This window comes from Gymnoscopelus braueri (genome assembly GCF_963280865.1).
Source record: "Gymnoscopelus braueri genome assembly, chromosome: 24".
In the NCBI taxonomy this organism is placed as follows: domain Eukaryota; kingdom Metazoa; phylum Chordata; class Actinopteri; order Myctophiformes; family Myctophidae; genus Gymnoscopelus; species Gymnoscopelus braueri.
Genome location: NC_137626.1, coordinates 9,194,166 through 9,209,092, shown reverse-complemented (window position 1 = coordinate 9,209,092; position 14,927 = coordinate 9,194,166). Strand labels below are relative to the sequence as shown.

The following is a 14,927-nucleotide window of genomic DNA, read 5'->3' as shown; positions in this document are numbered from 1 at the left end:
GTGCTTAGGTAGTTAAACTTTAGAATTCCATTGGTCCAAAAATGTAATAATAAATACCACAATGAAATGAATACAATTTGACAATGAAATAAACACAATGAAATAAAAAGTATTTATTTATTTAATTGTATCATTGTTTATCATTATTTCTTTGTGGTATTTTTTTGTTTGTTTTTTGACCAATGGACTTCCATATTAAACTCCCAAGAATGTACAAATGTAACCAAATGGACCCTTTGAATAACTCCTAGGAGAAAAACCTGAGGATTTGACAGTGAACTTTGTGATGTCACTGTTTGGGCCATGCCCACCATTACATTTTTTTCATTCTGTTTTATTATTATTATAAAGTTTCTTTGTTAAAAGGTAAAAGCTCTATTCAGATAGTAAACAGAAAATACATGTTCAGGTCTAGATACACATTTTAAAACATTTGCAGAGAAGACTCATACACATAGGATACAGGATAAATACGTGAAATTTAAATTGATGATGACACAAAGAGAATCAGAATATAGAGCAAAAAATATATAGGCTAATAATATAAAAAATATCTCTTATATACCCTGTGTTCTTGTGGACCAGAGGTGTCTCTTTTTGTGCACCAAAGCAAGAAACCTTGGTTGTTTTAGATCATATATTAGTTTGGTGTATTTAGATGATTAGATGGTGATTAATGGATAGTTAGTGATGTTGAAATACTGGAAGTAAGTTGTACTATAAGCTCTTGAGTCTTGATAACCGATGATGATGATCGAGCAAAAACGATACCATAAAGGACTATTCTGCTCTAAATGTTGAAGAACTGCGCCCCCTGGTGCCTAAACCCAGTGTCTACACACTACTGCATATCCAGCTCATTGGTGTGATTTGTGTGGAAGTGGAACTGTTCTGGAGTCAGTTTTGTACTGCATGTCAAAATATGTCATCCATTATGTTTAGTTTTAGTGAGTTCTAACAAACTACACTACAGCTGTCACCGAAATCCTCTGAAATGAACCATATTTCACTGTTCTTCTAAACAACATAATTAGTGTTTAGTTTACTTTCAGTTTCAAGTTTCAGCCCAAAGGAAGAGGCAGGTCTAAGCAGACAAAGAGACAGCAAATAATCCCGAATCCCTCTCCTCCATTATCGCGTCTATTCGCATGTGAATGTTTGAGGGTTGTTTTCTGTATTGATGATTAGTTATAGATCATCATCATGAAGGATCGTCTCCTCAGAGCTTCATGGTTCATCTGTCTGTTGACAGCAGCTGGACTCATCCTGACATCAGGTAGGAGAAGACACTTTAAAACATTTACTGTAGGATATATAACTCTATGGGACACACCCTGACCCTCTGTCTGTAGGAAAACATGATGAGTTTTAGTGTTTAAAGTGAGTTTGTTTTTCTTTAAGTGATAATTTAACTTTGAGAGTTTCATTTGTAAACAGAGGATTCTACTGTGTAGTCTTGAAAACCATGAAGAGTGTATGTTTTTTTTTTTTTTTAATGAAAAGCATATGTTTATTAGCCCATGGCCCGTCGTGAACAATATGCCTATATGTAAATAGGACTATTGGTGTGTGTGTGTGTGTGTGTGTGTGTGTGTGTGTGTGTGTGTGTGTGTGTGTGTGTGTGTGTGTGTGTGTGTGTGTGTGTGTGTGTGTGTGCGTGTGGATGCGCATGAATGGTCGTGCGTGTGCACGGAGGTGTTCCTGCAGTTTGGGAGCTGAAATAATAAGAGCAGCTCTCATGAGGAAACAGTGTTGTGTGACATGACGTCTTTGCATTGGCTTCACACATTATGTAAAGACAATGTTTCAGTAGTTTGTGGTTGTTCCATTCATGCTCATTCGTTCAATGTATTTGCATATACAAATGCTGTGATCAAACGTGCTAATGGCCAACCTAGAACAACAACCTTCCCAACAACAACAAAGCAGCATGCTATGTTATGATACTACAGTGGACTAATGAGGCGCAGTTTATGGAGCTAGTTCAGGCCAGGCAACTCAAGGGATTGGGGCAACCGATCAGGTGACTAGGTCACATGCTCTTTCCTCCTGATCGGGTGGTTATAGGTACTGTGCTGTTACTGCTCACTCTGGCTTCCCTGTCTTGCTGAGCCGACGTGTGTCGCTACTACTGCTGCTGCTGCTGCTGCTACCGCTGCTCGCTGCTCGCTGCTTACCTGCTGCTGTCCATGAAGTCATCCCACCCGCCTCCCCGGCATCCACCTGTAGGCTCTGTTTCTAGATCCCTTGGGGGTTTAATTCATTCCCTGTAAATGCTAATTGGCATGTAACATTCATTAAAATGTTATCCTTACAGGGAATGAATGGATTCAGAGGCCTGACGCCAAACTATGCTTCCTCTTGTTTCTATACCATGCTCAAGCTTGCAAATATATATTGCTAATAAATATATATTCTAATCCAATCTAAGAGTTGTCTGACTGAACTGAGTGTGTGACAGACAGTCACACCAGAATGCAGTCTCACACACCAGTGCATGTGAAACACTGCAGTGTTTGTTATGCTGGCGTGTGCTGAGACAACGGTGAACACCAGGTCGTAAATAAAAGCATTCCAGCAACTGCCAAAGTTAATTAAAAAAATAATAATATATATATATATATATATATATATATATATATATATATATATATATATACCGTCATTATCACATGCAAAACACTATCTGTGGACACAAAAGACTTCAGGTGCTCACTCTTCCTGGTACTTACATTTCCCTAGTGCCCAGTCTTCCTGGTGCCCACATTTCCCTAGTGCCCACTCCTACTAGTGTCCAGTTTCTCCAGTGCCCAGTCTTCCTGGTGCCCAGATTTCCTTAGTAACCACTCTTCCAAGGTGCTCAGTTTTACCTAGTGCCCAGAATGTTTTGGTGCCCACCTTAGCTGTTACCTTGTAGCCTATTGTAAATTACATATTACAAAAGTATTAATGTATTAATTGTTATGCACTGATTTATCACAAGGGTTGAACACACTTGCAAGGCATCGTATGCATGCATGTCACTTTCTAATGGTCTGATGAATCTGATCCCAGAAGAATCAATTCAACAATACAATTCAATGGGGTTTTAATGGCAAGAGAAAACATGTTTACATTGCCAAAGCAAAAGTGGAACAATACAATCAAAACAAAATAATGTATGTATGGATAGAATCACCCCTGGCCCTGGCTTATAGTTATGTTTATTTCTGTCAATAAATCAAGTAGCCTATTAGCTTCACTAGCTTGTGTGTCTTTGGGTAGCTCAGAACCAGTTTCATTGGAATGAATAGGGATGCTATGGTTCAAGTGGTTAATGTAAAAAAGAAAAAAAAAGTTCCCATCACACACATATTTTTCTCAGCCCCCTATAGTAACTCTGAGGACCCCCTAGAGGCCACGGACCCCCTATTTGAAGACCAATGTGCTAAATTATTTATAAAACTATCTTAAATAATAGCTTTTTCCTGACATAAATAAACCTTGTTGTGATTTACATGAAGAAGTAGGGTCCAGGAGTGAAATACATGTGAAAGGAAAGGGAGATCTTTTTAATCCTGGATGGAATTCAGATTCAGCTTCACCCAGCTGATGGCTGCTCAGATGGCCATGATGAGAGCTAAGGGGAGGGAGAGGGGGGTCGCTGTCTTGCTCAGGGACACTTCGACACACAGACCGAGGTCGGGAGGCTAACTGGTCACCGTCTGCCTACCAGACAGCCTCTCTAACCATTTAACTAATGTCCACCTCACGGTGAAGTGGGCACCAATACTAAGTGGGGTGAGGAGAACACTGGGCACCTGCCAAGAGTGGGCACAGGAATACTGGGTACTAAAGCAGAGTGGGACCTCGAGAAGACTCGGCAGTGGGTACTAAAAGGAAGAGGGCACTGAGAAATGGGCACATGAAGTCTTAAGCATTAAAGCTTATTGTATTAAGCAGCCTGGAGTAGTGTATACTGTATATCATTTGGAACTGTTTTTCGTCATGAGACAGAATGTCACACAGAATGTGAATATTACAAGACAAAAAAGCAACATCATTTTTATTTGTAACAGTAAGGTCAATTCTGAGGCATTAACTATAGGTTATAGATAATTTTCACTGGACTTTTTGTCACTGTGTGTATAAAGCCCTTGGGTGACATTCCCAAATTGCCGTGGTTGTTTTGAGTACAGTTTGGCTATTTGACACAAGCTCCCCTCGTGCGTGTGTGCGTGCGTGTGTGTGTGTGTGTGTGTGTAGCTGTTCTACAAACTGCTGGACCGACTTTTCATTTGCGGTGGAAGACACCCCACCCCAAATCTTTCAAATTGGCCCCATGGTGGCGCTCTACCTGCCGCTACACGTTTTGTTCTATAACTCTTGAACTGTATTCCTGGATTCATTCATGACGCAACTCCCCATAGGCCACGCCCCTTTCCCCCAAGTCGATTTTCTCCCATTTTGCATTTTCTAAGAATGCGCTATATTGACATCTTTGCCAATATTCGATAACCTTTTAATTTCATGGTCAAATCAAATGATACCGATATTGCATTATGAGTTTCCAGGTTTACCTTACACCTCTTATACAGTAACTGTGATTCTGGGTGCAGAGGCAGACTTCTAAAAAAAAAAAAAAACAGACACCTGATTCATTACTTAAACATTTTCTTGTTGACCCTAATGAAAGCTTAACTAGAAAACACTGATTTAATTCAAACATTCAAACACATTAAAACCTAATAACTATAGGCTACTGTAGAGATTATTGAGGATTTGTTTATTTTATAGTTTTGTTTCAGTCTGATGTACAGTACAGTAGCTACTTATTTGTGCTGCTAAAGCTCTCATTATACTGTATCTAATACTGACTGCTTTAACTATTCAACTTGACTGAAATAATTTTCTCCACACAGACCAACAAGATGTGACATACAGACCATTGGGAGGAATCCTTGAATTGCTTCCAGATACCAACTCTGTTACTGAACCCATCACTGGCATCCTGTGGAAACATGGCCCCAACAAGGTAGCAGAATGGGATACAGGCTTTGGTCCTGATGTGGATTACTATGGGACATACAGAAACCGCACAGAATTGAATAAAGAAACTCGACGGTTGATCATCAACAATATGAACATTAAAGACAGTGGAGTATATTCTGTGGAGGTAAACGGTCGACTGCAGAACAAGACTTACACAGTTAAAGTGATCAGTAAGTATGAATTGTGTAACCTGACTTTGCCAGATGGGGGCGTAATTGTGTCCTGTGAAAGATAAATGTTATGGCTCATGTTTTTAAATACACATCCATTTTTTATTTGAATGGTTAGAGTTAATAGAAGGCCGAAGGGTCATGTTTAGTCCCTCTTACTTACTGTGATGTGGAACATAATCAGTGCTGTGTCAGTTCAACTATTTGACCGTGAATAGTAAAAACCTTTTTTTTGTGTGAATTTTACTCTGTAGGTAACTTGAACGCTCGGCACCAATACCTACTCGGCCTAGAATGTGCAATACAATATCTTGTTTTATTATTTTCTTAAACTGTTATGTTTCTGTATTGTGCGTTGCCCTGCCAGTAAAACGGGTTGTGAGCTTGTAGATCATCTATTTTTCAGAGAGCTGAATTGTCTTTGAAAGATGTTGAACAATCTTGAAAAATGGCGAGTACTTATGTTCTGAACAATTGAACACACATCTTTACTTATGGGGGTCCCTGGACCCCAGAAATACCCGGTGCCGACTGTTCCGATGTTGCCGGAATCCAGATAACAGTACAGAATGATACATATAAGGCTAGCAGAGTGAATCACATTCACCACTAACTGCTTGATTCCGGTGGGCATGTCAATAAAATGCAAGCTGTGTTTAAATGTTTAATCCCCCTAGAAGCACCAACTTCAACACCTTTCACAATGATTTATTTCGTTTTTATCTGTACCAATTTGTAGAGATTGTTAGTGCTCCTGATCTTGTTTAAAAATAATTAATATGACATTCAGCTGCCACCGGCTACCTAGCCAGACAACTATTCCACAATCTCTGAATGCTATAAGAAGCATTTGAAAATCGTGGGAGGCAACAGTCTGGCCATGCAAGACTACCGGCTACCCATCTGTGAGAAAGTTCATTTCTTCTGTTTTGTATGACAAGCTGTTTATAAATGGTATAAACTCCTGTACAGTTAACTTAATGCTGGGACACAGAAACACCTAAATGAAACACACCCACATTGTTATTACCTTAAGCTGCCATTTAGATCTGTGAATAATATATTAATAATATGGTCAGTATATTTTTATCACTGTACACACATACTGTATGTGCACAACTATTAGGGGCAGTGGGTGCCATTAATACAATGCCCTGGAAGCAGTTAGGGATTATGTGTCTTGCTCAGGGACACCTTGACACCTAGACCCGGGGGGACAAACTGGGGACCTTCTGACCAGCCCCTATCCAGGGGTAGACATTAAGGTCAAGGCCAAGGTCAATTTTCAACCTATCTTCATATAATTGGTCCTCACTAATGCTCATGATAACATGGTACAATGTTTTCTACTGTAGACACTTCAGAAACCTGCCTTCTAGTGACATCATTGTTAGGCAGGTTTTTTTAATTTATTTTTTTACACAATTTCATTTATTTTTGTTGTTTATTGTATATGACTGATTTAGCAGAACTGGTGACTTATGTGCACATCACTTAATACTTAGTTATATGATGGTGTCGCTCGAAAAAAGCAGATCTACAAGCTCACAACATTACATGTCACATTGTCACGTGATGTAATGTGAGCTTAAGATTGGCTATTGGGTACGTTACCTTTTCTCTATTTAACTTACTTGTCCGCATATGTTGGCATTGATTTACAAAAGACCTCATAGCTGCGTCATATTCAAGTCAACTCCAGTGGTCTCTCCAATGTGGCTCTCCCTCAAATCTTTTGCTGATTTTCTTTTCTTTGTATTAATATTTTTTTAAACCACCAGTTACTTGTAGTAATTGGCTAATTTGTTTAATTCTTTTGCCCTCTAAGTTAGAAGTCAGGAGTCTTTGAGATTGGCAGGTGTCCCGGTGGACCGCCTCCAGGCAAAACGCTGTGTATGGGAAATAACGCAGATTTTTTGTTTGTTGAATGTTAAGCTTGATTTATACTCCGTCGTGCATGCTGTTGCTTTCTTGACTAAACAAACAAATCTACAAGATATCCACACCTTGGATTGCGACGCGATGATAGCTTGTAAATCTGTTATTTTTGGGAGGCAATGCAGTCTATCTCTGTAATGGCATGAAGTTGCAGGACTCTTGTTTTTTGTCTTCGGCAAATGATAATCCTGATCAGCGTTGTTTTGCTTCAGTGTTGACATCTAACCAGTGGCTGTTTTAACTTGATTGAATATGCTGAGATGGTCAAGTTAATTGACCTCAATATGAAGCAATGCCATTTTGTAAATAGACAGAGCCGGGCCCAATCTATTTTTTTTAAATATATTTTTGGGGCCTTATTTGGATAGCACAGTGACAGGAAACGGGGAGAGACACACATCATATGCTTCGGGCTCTTGGGAATCGAACCTGCAACTCGCTGCCAGCCTGCATTAGAGCCTATATGTTGTACACGCCTTAACCACTAGGCTATCGTCGCCCCGCCCCATCTATTGAGAGAGTTTACCCATAGACTTCCTTTGAGAATATTCACATAATATTTTAAAACCTTTATTGCCAAAACCACTTACAGTTGATTGGAATGTGTTTATGTGTGCTCAGAGATAACAACAAGAACAAGAAAATGCTGAAGTAACATGAGCTAGATCAAGTGTCTCGTAACTCTTTCAATGGGTCTGGAGTCTGGACAGAGTAATTTCCTCTCCTCCCTCCCCCTCCCTCCCTCTCTCTCTCTCTCATCTCATCTCTCCACTCCTCTCCTCTCCTCCCCTTACAAGTGTATAATTGGACATCTTCCATCGTTCAAAAAATTATTATAACAATAATTTGTTGCTGCAGCGCTTTCTGAATGCATAGGGAAACACTGAAGGTTCATTCTGCTGAACCGGACTGTTTAAAAAGTACATCCGGGCCAGCGGGCCATTTAAAATGTCAACTCCTACCTATCCATTCAGCTCTGGATGCTCAGGTCTCATTTCTGTCATTCTAAAGTGGTGTTGTGTGTCACTGACAAAACGGTTGCTGCCCTGTCTCATTAAACAATCTGATTGACACAGTCAGTCCCATCCTTTACATAAGAAATGCTGCCTTTCTTCTAATATATTTTTTATAAAAATGTTTGCACTGCAGACACAAATTATGATTTGTGTTTACACTGCTGCCATAGAAAATGTATGGGAAGCATAAAACAACAACAACAACTCCTTGTTCCCCCTGTGTGTATATGCACCACAATTACTTGAGGAAGATCACACAGCCAACTTATTTTCCTCATCAAAATGTTCTAACTGCAGTGTGGAGTAATTCTGAGCTGTGTTCATTCTTTTTCCCCAACAGAGAAAGTCCCAAACCCAGTGGTGGCTATCAAGGAACCTTGTACAACTAACTCTACCAGCTGCATACTCGTCTGTGAAGGGAACATCAGAGACTCAGGTCCGGTCACTTATCGCTGGAAGAAAGATGAAGGGGAATGGATGGTGTCTGACTCTGGACAGAACTCTAAAGAGTCTAATATCACCAACAATGAGGAAGGGAAGAAAGTAAAACAATTATTTTGTGCAATGAAGAACCCAGTCAGTGTGGACCATAGTGGTGCCACTGACAACGTGTTTTACAAAGGTATGTAGTTTACTACACAATGTGTAGAAATGTATCCACTGTGTTACAGGGACAAGACTGATATTTTGGCTCCTAATGCAGATGACATTTTGATGTGCTTCTGTGCTCTCTCAGTAAAGTATGTAACAACTAGTGAATTCATTCATTAATCATCTTTAACTAACTTTACATTGTTGAAACAGAATCTGACATCCCAAGTAAGTCATTAAAATTAATTCATTATATCAGTTCTGTTCCTTAATAATAATATTAACAATAATGATAATAATAATCATAATGACGATGATAATGATGATGATAAAATAAAGAGGGAGGGGAGAAGGATGACGTCATCCTTTTTCCTGAAATGATCTCAAACTGAGCCATACTTCATGCGTTTAATTTTCTTGTGGCTAAAAATCAGAATCAGTATTTGTCACATCATAGTTTATAGTGTAAAGCAGTGGGTGAAATGATCTGTGAGAAGAGAGAGAATATAGGTAGAATGGGAGCAAAGGGAAAGAGCTAGAAAACAGGTTAAATAGAAAGAATAAAGACATTAGCTTATTAGTCAGGCTCACTCAGTCTGATCAGCTGGCAGAGTAGACCTGCCAGAAATACAACCAACTGCACGTCTGAAAGTACTCTAATAGTTATTGTATGTTCCTGAGTGTTTAAAATAATGACATCTCCCCCATTATTTAAACACATAACATTGTCAACTAAATGCAGAGCATGTTTATTATTGTGGAATTGAAAGCAAATTAAACCCAGTAATGTCATTGTTTATTTTGTCTCTCTCCTAAGAACCTGAACCTGTGAATCAGACGGTGGTTGGAGGCATTATTGTTGCTCTCATCCTTGCAGTGGGTTTGATGCTGGGTGTGAAATACCGTGGTAAGTTTCTCTACTGATTTTAAGTTACGCATAACATGCTTACAAAGCTACGTGTGTGTGTGTGTGTGTGTGTGTGTGCACATGATTGCACATGAAACCTAATATCACTTTTATGTTTTCACTGTTTGAATTTCATCTTAGGTCGTATAAGGAGGATGTTAAGGATGATCTCAGGTCGTATAAGGTGGATGTTTTCTTCACGTGGGTCTCAGCCCGATCGTGTCAACGGTGAGTGTGAGAATTGTATTTGTGCAAATAGTAGAAAAAGTCCTTTGGACAGGTGCGTAGTTATGAACTGTCTTCACTTACAGCAGTTCAGTCAGGAACACTCACGTCAAAGTAGATTTAACCATTACAACAAATGGAATACAGTTAACCTTGGCGTTAATGGCTCTGCTCTCCGTAGGATGTTTCCTACATTTTGCTTTAGCAGCATGCTAAGCAAAATCAGGGAACACTAAGCAAAACCCCCCATAGGTATAAGAGCAGGCCTAAGCAATACATTGACACATTGACTTGAATCAGCAGACATACAATCACAATAGTATTTGAGCCTATGCCAGACTCTGATCAAAAAGGTGGAGGCTGGGGTGGAGGAGGCAGCTAAAGCAGCAGCAGACCAGTGTTGCCAGATTTTGCGAGATAATAAGCAAACAGGTCTATGAAAACAACCCCAAAAGAAACGACTAGGCTACATGTAGCCTCGATCTCCAGGCTTTTATTGCTTAGTTTTGCTAAAAAATAAAAGCCTGGCCCAACTATAGCCTGTACTGGGTATGAGGAAGTGTTTCATTTCCCAACCAACCAGAGTGCAGTGGGCGTCGCTCGTAATGTTGTGTTAACGGGGCGGGGGTTGACGGACAGATCGGTGAACCAATGGGATCAGGCGCCGTCTCTCGCCGGCTCTATACACACGCCCCTTTATACACGAAATCAGGAGGGTTGCAGCAGGCTAGGCTACATGAGCTCTTCAAACCTATATACAGTACGTCAGCTATTTGAAAATAGCCGATCTACAAGCTCACAACGCGTCACGTTGTGAGCTTGTAAATCTACTATTTAAACAATTAAAACAATCTTGAGGAAAAAAAGGGCAAAATGACTACCAATATTTACAAGCAACTTTACAGAAAAAAGTCCAAAGTTGCTTATAACAAGCGAGTGAGTGGAGAAGCTGTATTTAAAGGAGCCGCCCTGTTAAGAGCGTGAGCTCTGATTGGAGTGTAAAGAAGTGTGGCTCCTTTGGTAATGACCGGCATAGCTGTGATTGGAGAGTAGGAAGCTAGGCTGATTGTAAACAATCAGCAGACTGACAGCTGATTACAGATGAGACGTGTATGACTCCTATGCTCTGTATGAACTAACACTATGCTTCATAAATAGTTAAAAGAAGATGAACGTTTCATATCATACCTGATGAAGGTCCGAGTGACTGAAACATTGTATCTTCATTAAACTATTTCTGTTTTAAGTGAAGACGGTGTGCAGGACTCCCATAGTAATAATTATACAATATTATTTTCATTATGAAAATAATAATAGTATCTATAGGGATGAGCATAACAACCATAACACATGATGTGTGTGTGTTCATAATTAACCTCCAATCATCAATTCTTCAATCTGAGAGTTGGTATAAAGTGAGAATACATGGTGTTGTTAGTAATCACAGTGTTGTAGAGCTGCAAGTTGCAACTATCGATTATTTTCTTAGCTATTATCGATTACTTTTTCAATTAATCCATTAATGGAGAAACGTTATATATCAACAAATCATAACTTTATACTTCAACACACAACGGTGTCATCCAAAAATAGTGAAAATGGCAGATCTACAAGCTCACAACACGTCGCATCGCGATGTGTTGTGAGCTTGTTGATCTGCTATTCTCACTATTACAATTGTTTTTGATTCTGTACACCTATAATGACATTCATTTATTGTTTTATTCAATTATCAACTTTTTTATAATGGATTAAATAGATTAGTTTGATTAACTGTTGCACCGCTACACTGTTGCATATTTCAACAAAGCAGTGATGTCTCACAGGCTGTGATCTGTGTGATCTTGACAATTAAAGACTCTTTTTAATGGACACCTGCAGTGGTTGTTTAGGTTTGGTCTTCCACATCAATGAATACATAAAACAGAAAAGGAATATACTAAACGAAATAGCCTCGGTTATAGGCAAAAGTTTCTTTGCCAAAATGTATAAATAAAAACAACATCAAGGATTATGTAGTTAATTGCATCCACAACCACTTTGTGGTATCACTTTTCAATGCACATTTATCTTCATCTGTGCTTGGGACTATTCTCTAAATGTGCTATCTGATCCATGACAAGGACCACTCCATGGAATGCAGCTATTTGCATGAATTTACCTGATTTTTAGGATGCATGACGTTGTGTGGTGGGGAAATGAATGAACCTGTGTGTTATCAGAGACGCTAGCTTAGAGGGAGAGTAGAGGGAGTGTGTGTGTGTGTGTGTGTGTGTGTGTGTGTGTGTGGTTACTACTGTATGTGTGCGTGTGTATATTTGTGTGTTGGGGGGGCACTGTGTAAGTCAGTGGTCCCCCCCACACACACAAACACACACACTTTGACAATATAAATTATATTATTATATTATATAATAACACAACCTAAATAAATGCTGTCGGGCAAAAATAGCAGATCTACAAGCTCACAACGCGTCGCATAACGTTGTGAGCTTGTAGATCTGCTATTTAGAGCTTTTATACACACACACACACACACACACACACACACACACACACACACACACACACACACACACATAATGTACAAACACACACACACACAACACAGTAAAGAAAACACTGTACGCACGCACACACACACACACACAGAATAAACACACACGCACGCACGCACGCACGCACGCACGCACGCACGCACGCACGCACGCACGCACGCACGCACGCACGTACGTACGTACGTGTACGGACAGACACACACCATGCACCATGAAGTAGGACATTCATTTAAAAACATAAGGAGTGTAAATATGGAGATACAGGGTTTCTTCCAGACAGTAACAATTCATAATTATTATATTAAATAATATATAAATTATATATTATGATGAAGTTATATTTGATTGTAAACTGATGCTGTATTGTATCATGTTTTCCTCATCAGATGTGTGTGAACTCACACTGGATCCAAACACAGCACAAAAAAACCTCTCTCTGTCTGAGAACAACAAGAAGGCGACACATGTGAGGGAGGAGCAACCATATCGTTACCATCCAGACAGATTTTACAACAATTACCAGGTTCTGTGTAGAGAGAGTCTGACTGGACGCTGTTACTGGGAGGTAGAGTGGAGTGGAAGGGTTTATATATCAGTGACATACAAAGGAATCAACAGGGAAGGACAGAGTGATGACTGTACGTTAGGAGACAATGACAAGTCCTGGAGTCTGGTATGTAATAATGATAACAACACGTATACTGTCAAGTACAATAAGAAGCAGACTGTCCTCCCTGTCCGTCCCTCTGACCCCCACAGAGTAGCAGTGTATGTAGACTGCTCTGCTGGCATTTTGATTTTCTACAAAGTGTTCTCTGACACACTGACACGCCTACACACCTACTACACCACATTTACTGATGAACCACTCTGTGCTGGGTTTGGGTGCTGGAGGTATGGAGGGAGTTCTGGTTCCTCAGTGTCTCTGTGTCAGATGTAGGAGGTTCAGTAACATCCTGTGTCCTGTAGGAACACACACTGATGCTGATGTGACACTACACTATGTACACACATAATAAAACAAACAGCCAAATCATTGCAGATCTACAAGCTAACGACGTCGTTAACTTGTAGATCGGCTATTTTTCGACGCACGACTCTGGCGTTAAAGTAAGTATAAATCAGGTAACTCTAACCCTGACTCCTACACCTGACCGCTAAATGTCTAATCCTAAGTCTGACCCCAACCTGAAACTTTGACTTATTATACACCTTTAAAAAATATATATGTTAAACTATAAATCAACCATTTTACTTGTGAGGAAAACGTCTATTTATCAAATTCTACTGGAGGGTATATCTGGCCCTCACAAGCTTATAGTAATACACACACACACACACACACACACACACACACACACACACACACACACACACACACACACACACACACACACACACACACACACACACACACACACACACACACACACTCATTCAATGTAGAATCATTTAGCAGAGTCTTGACTCATGATACAACATGGACATTGTATTGTGAAATGTAAATAAAGGCAGGAAGTGATTATTGTCTTCAACAAATGTTCCTCACAAAGACACCAGGATGTGATGTTTGTTGTTTTTATAATCTCACTTCACCGAGTGCCTTGCTACGAGCTTGTAGATCTGCAAAAAAAAATGTAAATCATGAAAGTTTGTGCAATTATTTTTAAGCAAACATTTTTTTTTTTTAAACTTATGTTGCTATAATCAGTGGTTCTCAAACTTTTTCATGTCAAGGACCCCAACAATGATATGTATTTGGACACGGTCCCCCACCTCAAAATATGTTGTTCCAGGGACCCCCCAGAAGCAAAGATTTGAGTTCGCTTTAAAAAACATATATATTGAAAGAAAATGTTCACGATTTTCACAAAAAATTGCAGATCTACAATTAAGCTCATAGCGCGGCACTTTGTGCCGCGCTATGAGCTTGTATATCTGCTATTTTTGAATAGCCAAATAAATCTAAAAATGACAGTCTTAATGGGTTAACAACCCACCATAATATACCTCAACACAAAAAATGCATACTGTAACTTAGTATTGGGTGTAGCTACAAACATTCTATGTACACCCTTAATCATTTTCCCATTTGTCCAAAACAAATAATTATAGCAATGTGTGGGCAATAAAATGACAACACTTTTAGTGGAGAATGTTCATCTCCTGTATTCATTGTACCTTCTTTTACTGCTGCCTCTATTTGAATCATTGTGTGATATATCCAGGTGTGCAACACAAATGTCTCTTTCCAACTGTTCTCCCTCTGTCACATCTTCAAAGACTCCGGATGAATATACACGTATATTATTCTATTTTATTCGTTTAGCAACATCCAGGTACGCAAACTCAATCTCTCTCTCTGCGGGGCAGGTGTTGGTAAACTCCTCCCTCCACGGTACTTCCTGGCAACCACCTGGAGACGAAGACAAGAGAAACGTTAAGCCAAATGTTGTTGTTCTTTTATAGCATAATATTAGTATTAATTCAT

At 39.5% G+C, this 14,927-nt stretch overlaps 1 protein-coding gene across 1 annotated transcript; it reads left to right on the top strand.

Annotated features, from left to right (window-relative positions):
- Positions 1–1,099: 1,099 nt before the first annotated feature.
- LOC308080267 (uncharacterized protein) lies at positions 1,100–13,870 on the top strand. The gene is made up of 6 exons (XM_080422056.1): positions 1,100–1,276; positions 4,902–5,201; positions 8,496–8,777; positions 9,564–9,653; positions 9,795–9,881; positions 12,823–13,870. The coding sequence occupies exons 1-6, from the start codon at positions 1,204–1,206 to the stop codon at positions 13,374–13,376; spliced, it is 1,386 nt and encodes a 461-aa protein (XP_080278182.1). The 5' UTR covers positions 1,100–1,203; the 3' UTR covers positions 13,377–13,870.
- The last annotated feature ends 1,057 nt before the right edge of the window (positions 13,871–14,927 follow it).

Bases quoted from the DNA above. Each gene is read 5' to 3' on its own strand.
- LOC308080267 (XM_080422056.1), top strand. From the start codon at position 1,204: ATGAAGGATCGTCTCCTCAGAGCTTCATGGTTCATCTGTCTGTTGACA. The intron at 8,778-9,563 runs GTATGTAGTTTA...CTCTCTCCTAAG, and splicing joins TGACAACGTGTTTTACAAAG to AACCTGAACCTGTGAATCAG. The intron at 9,882-12,822 runs GTGAGTGTGAGA...TTTCCTCATCAG, and splicing joins TCAGCCCGATCGTGTCAACG to ATGTGTGTGAACTCACACTG.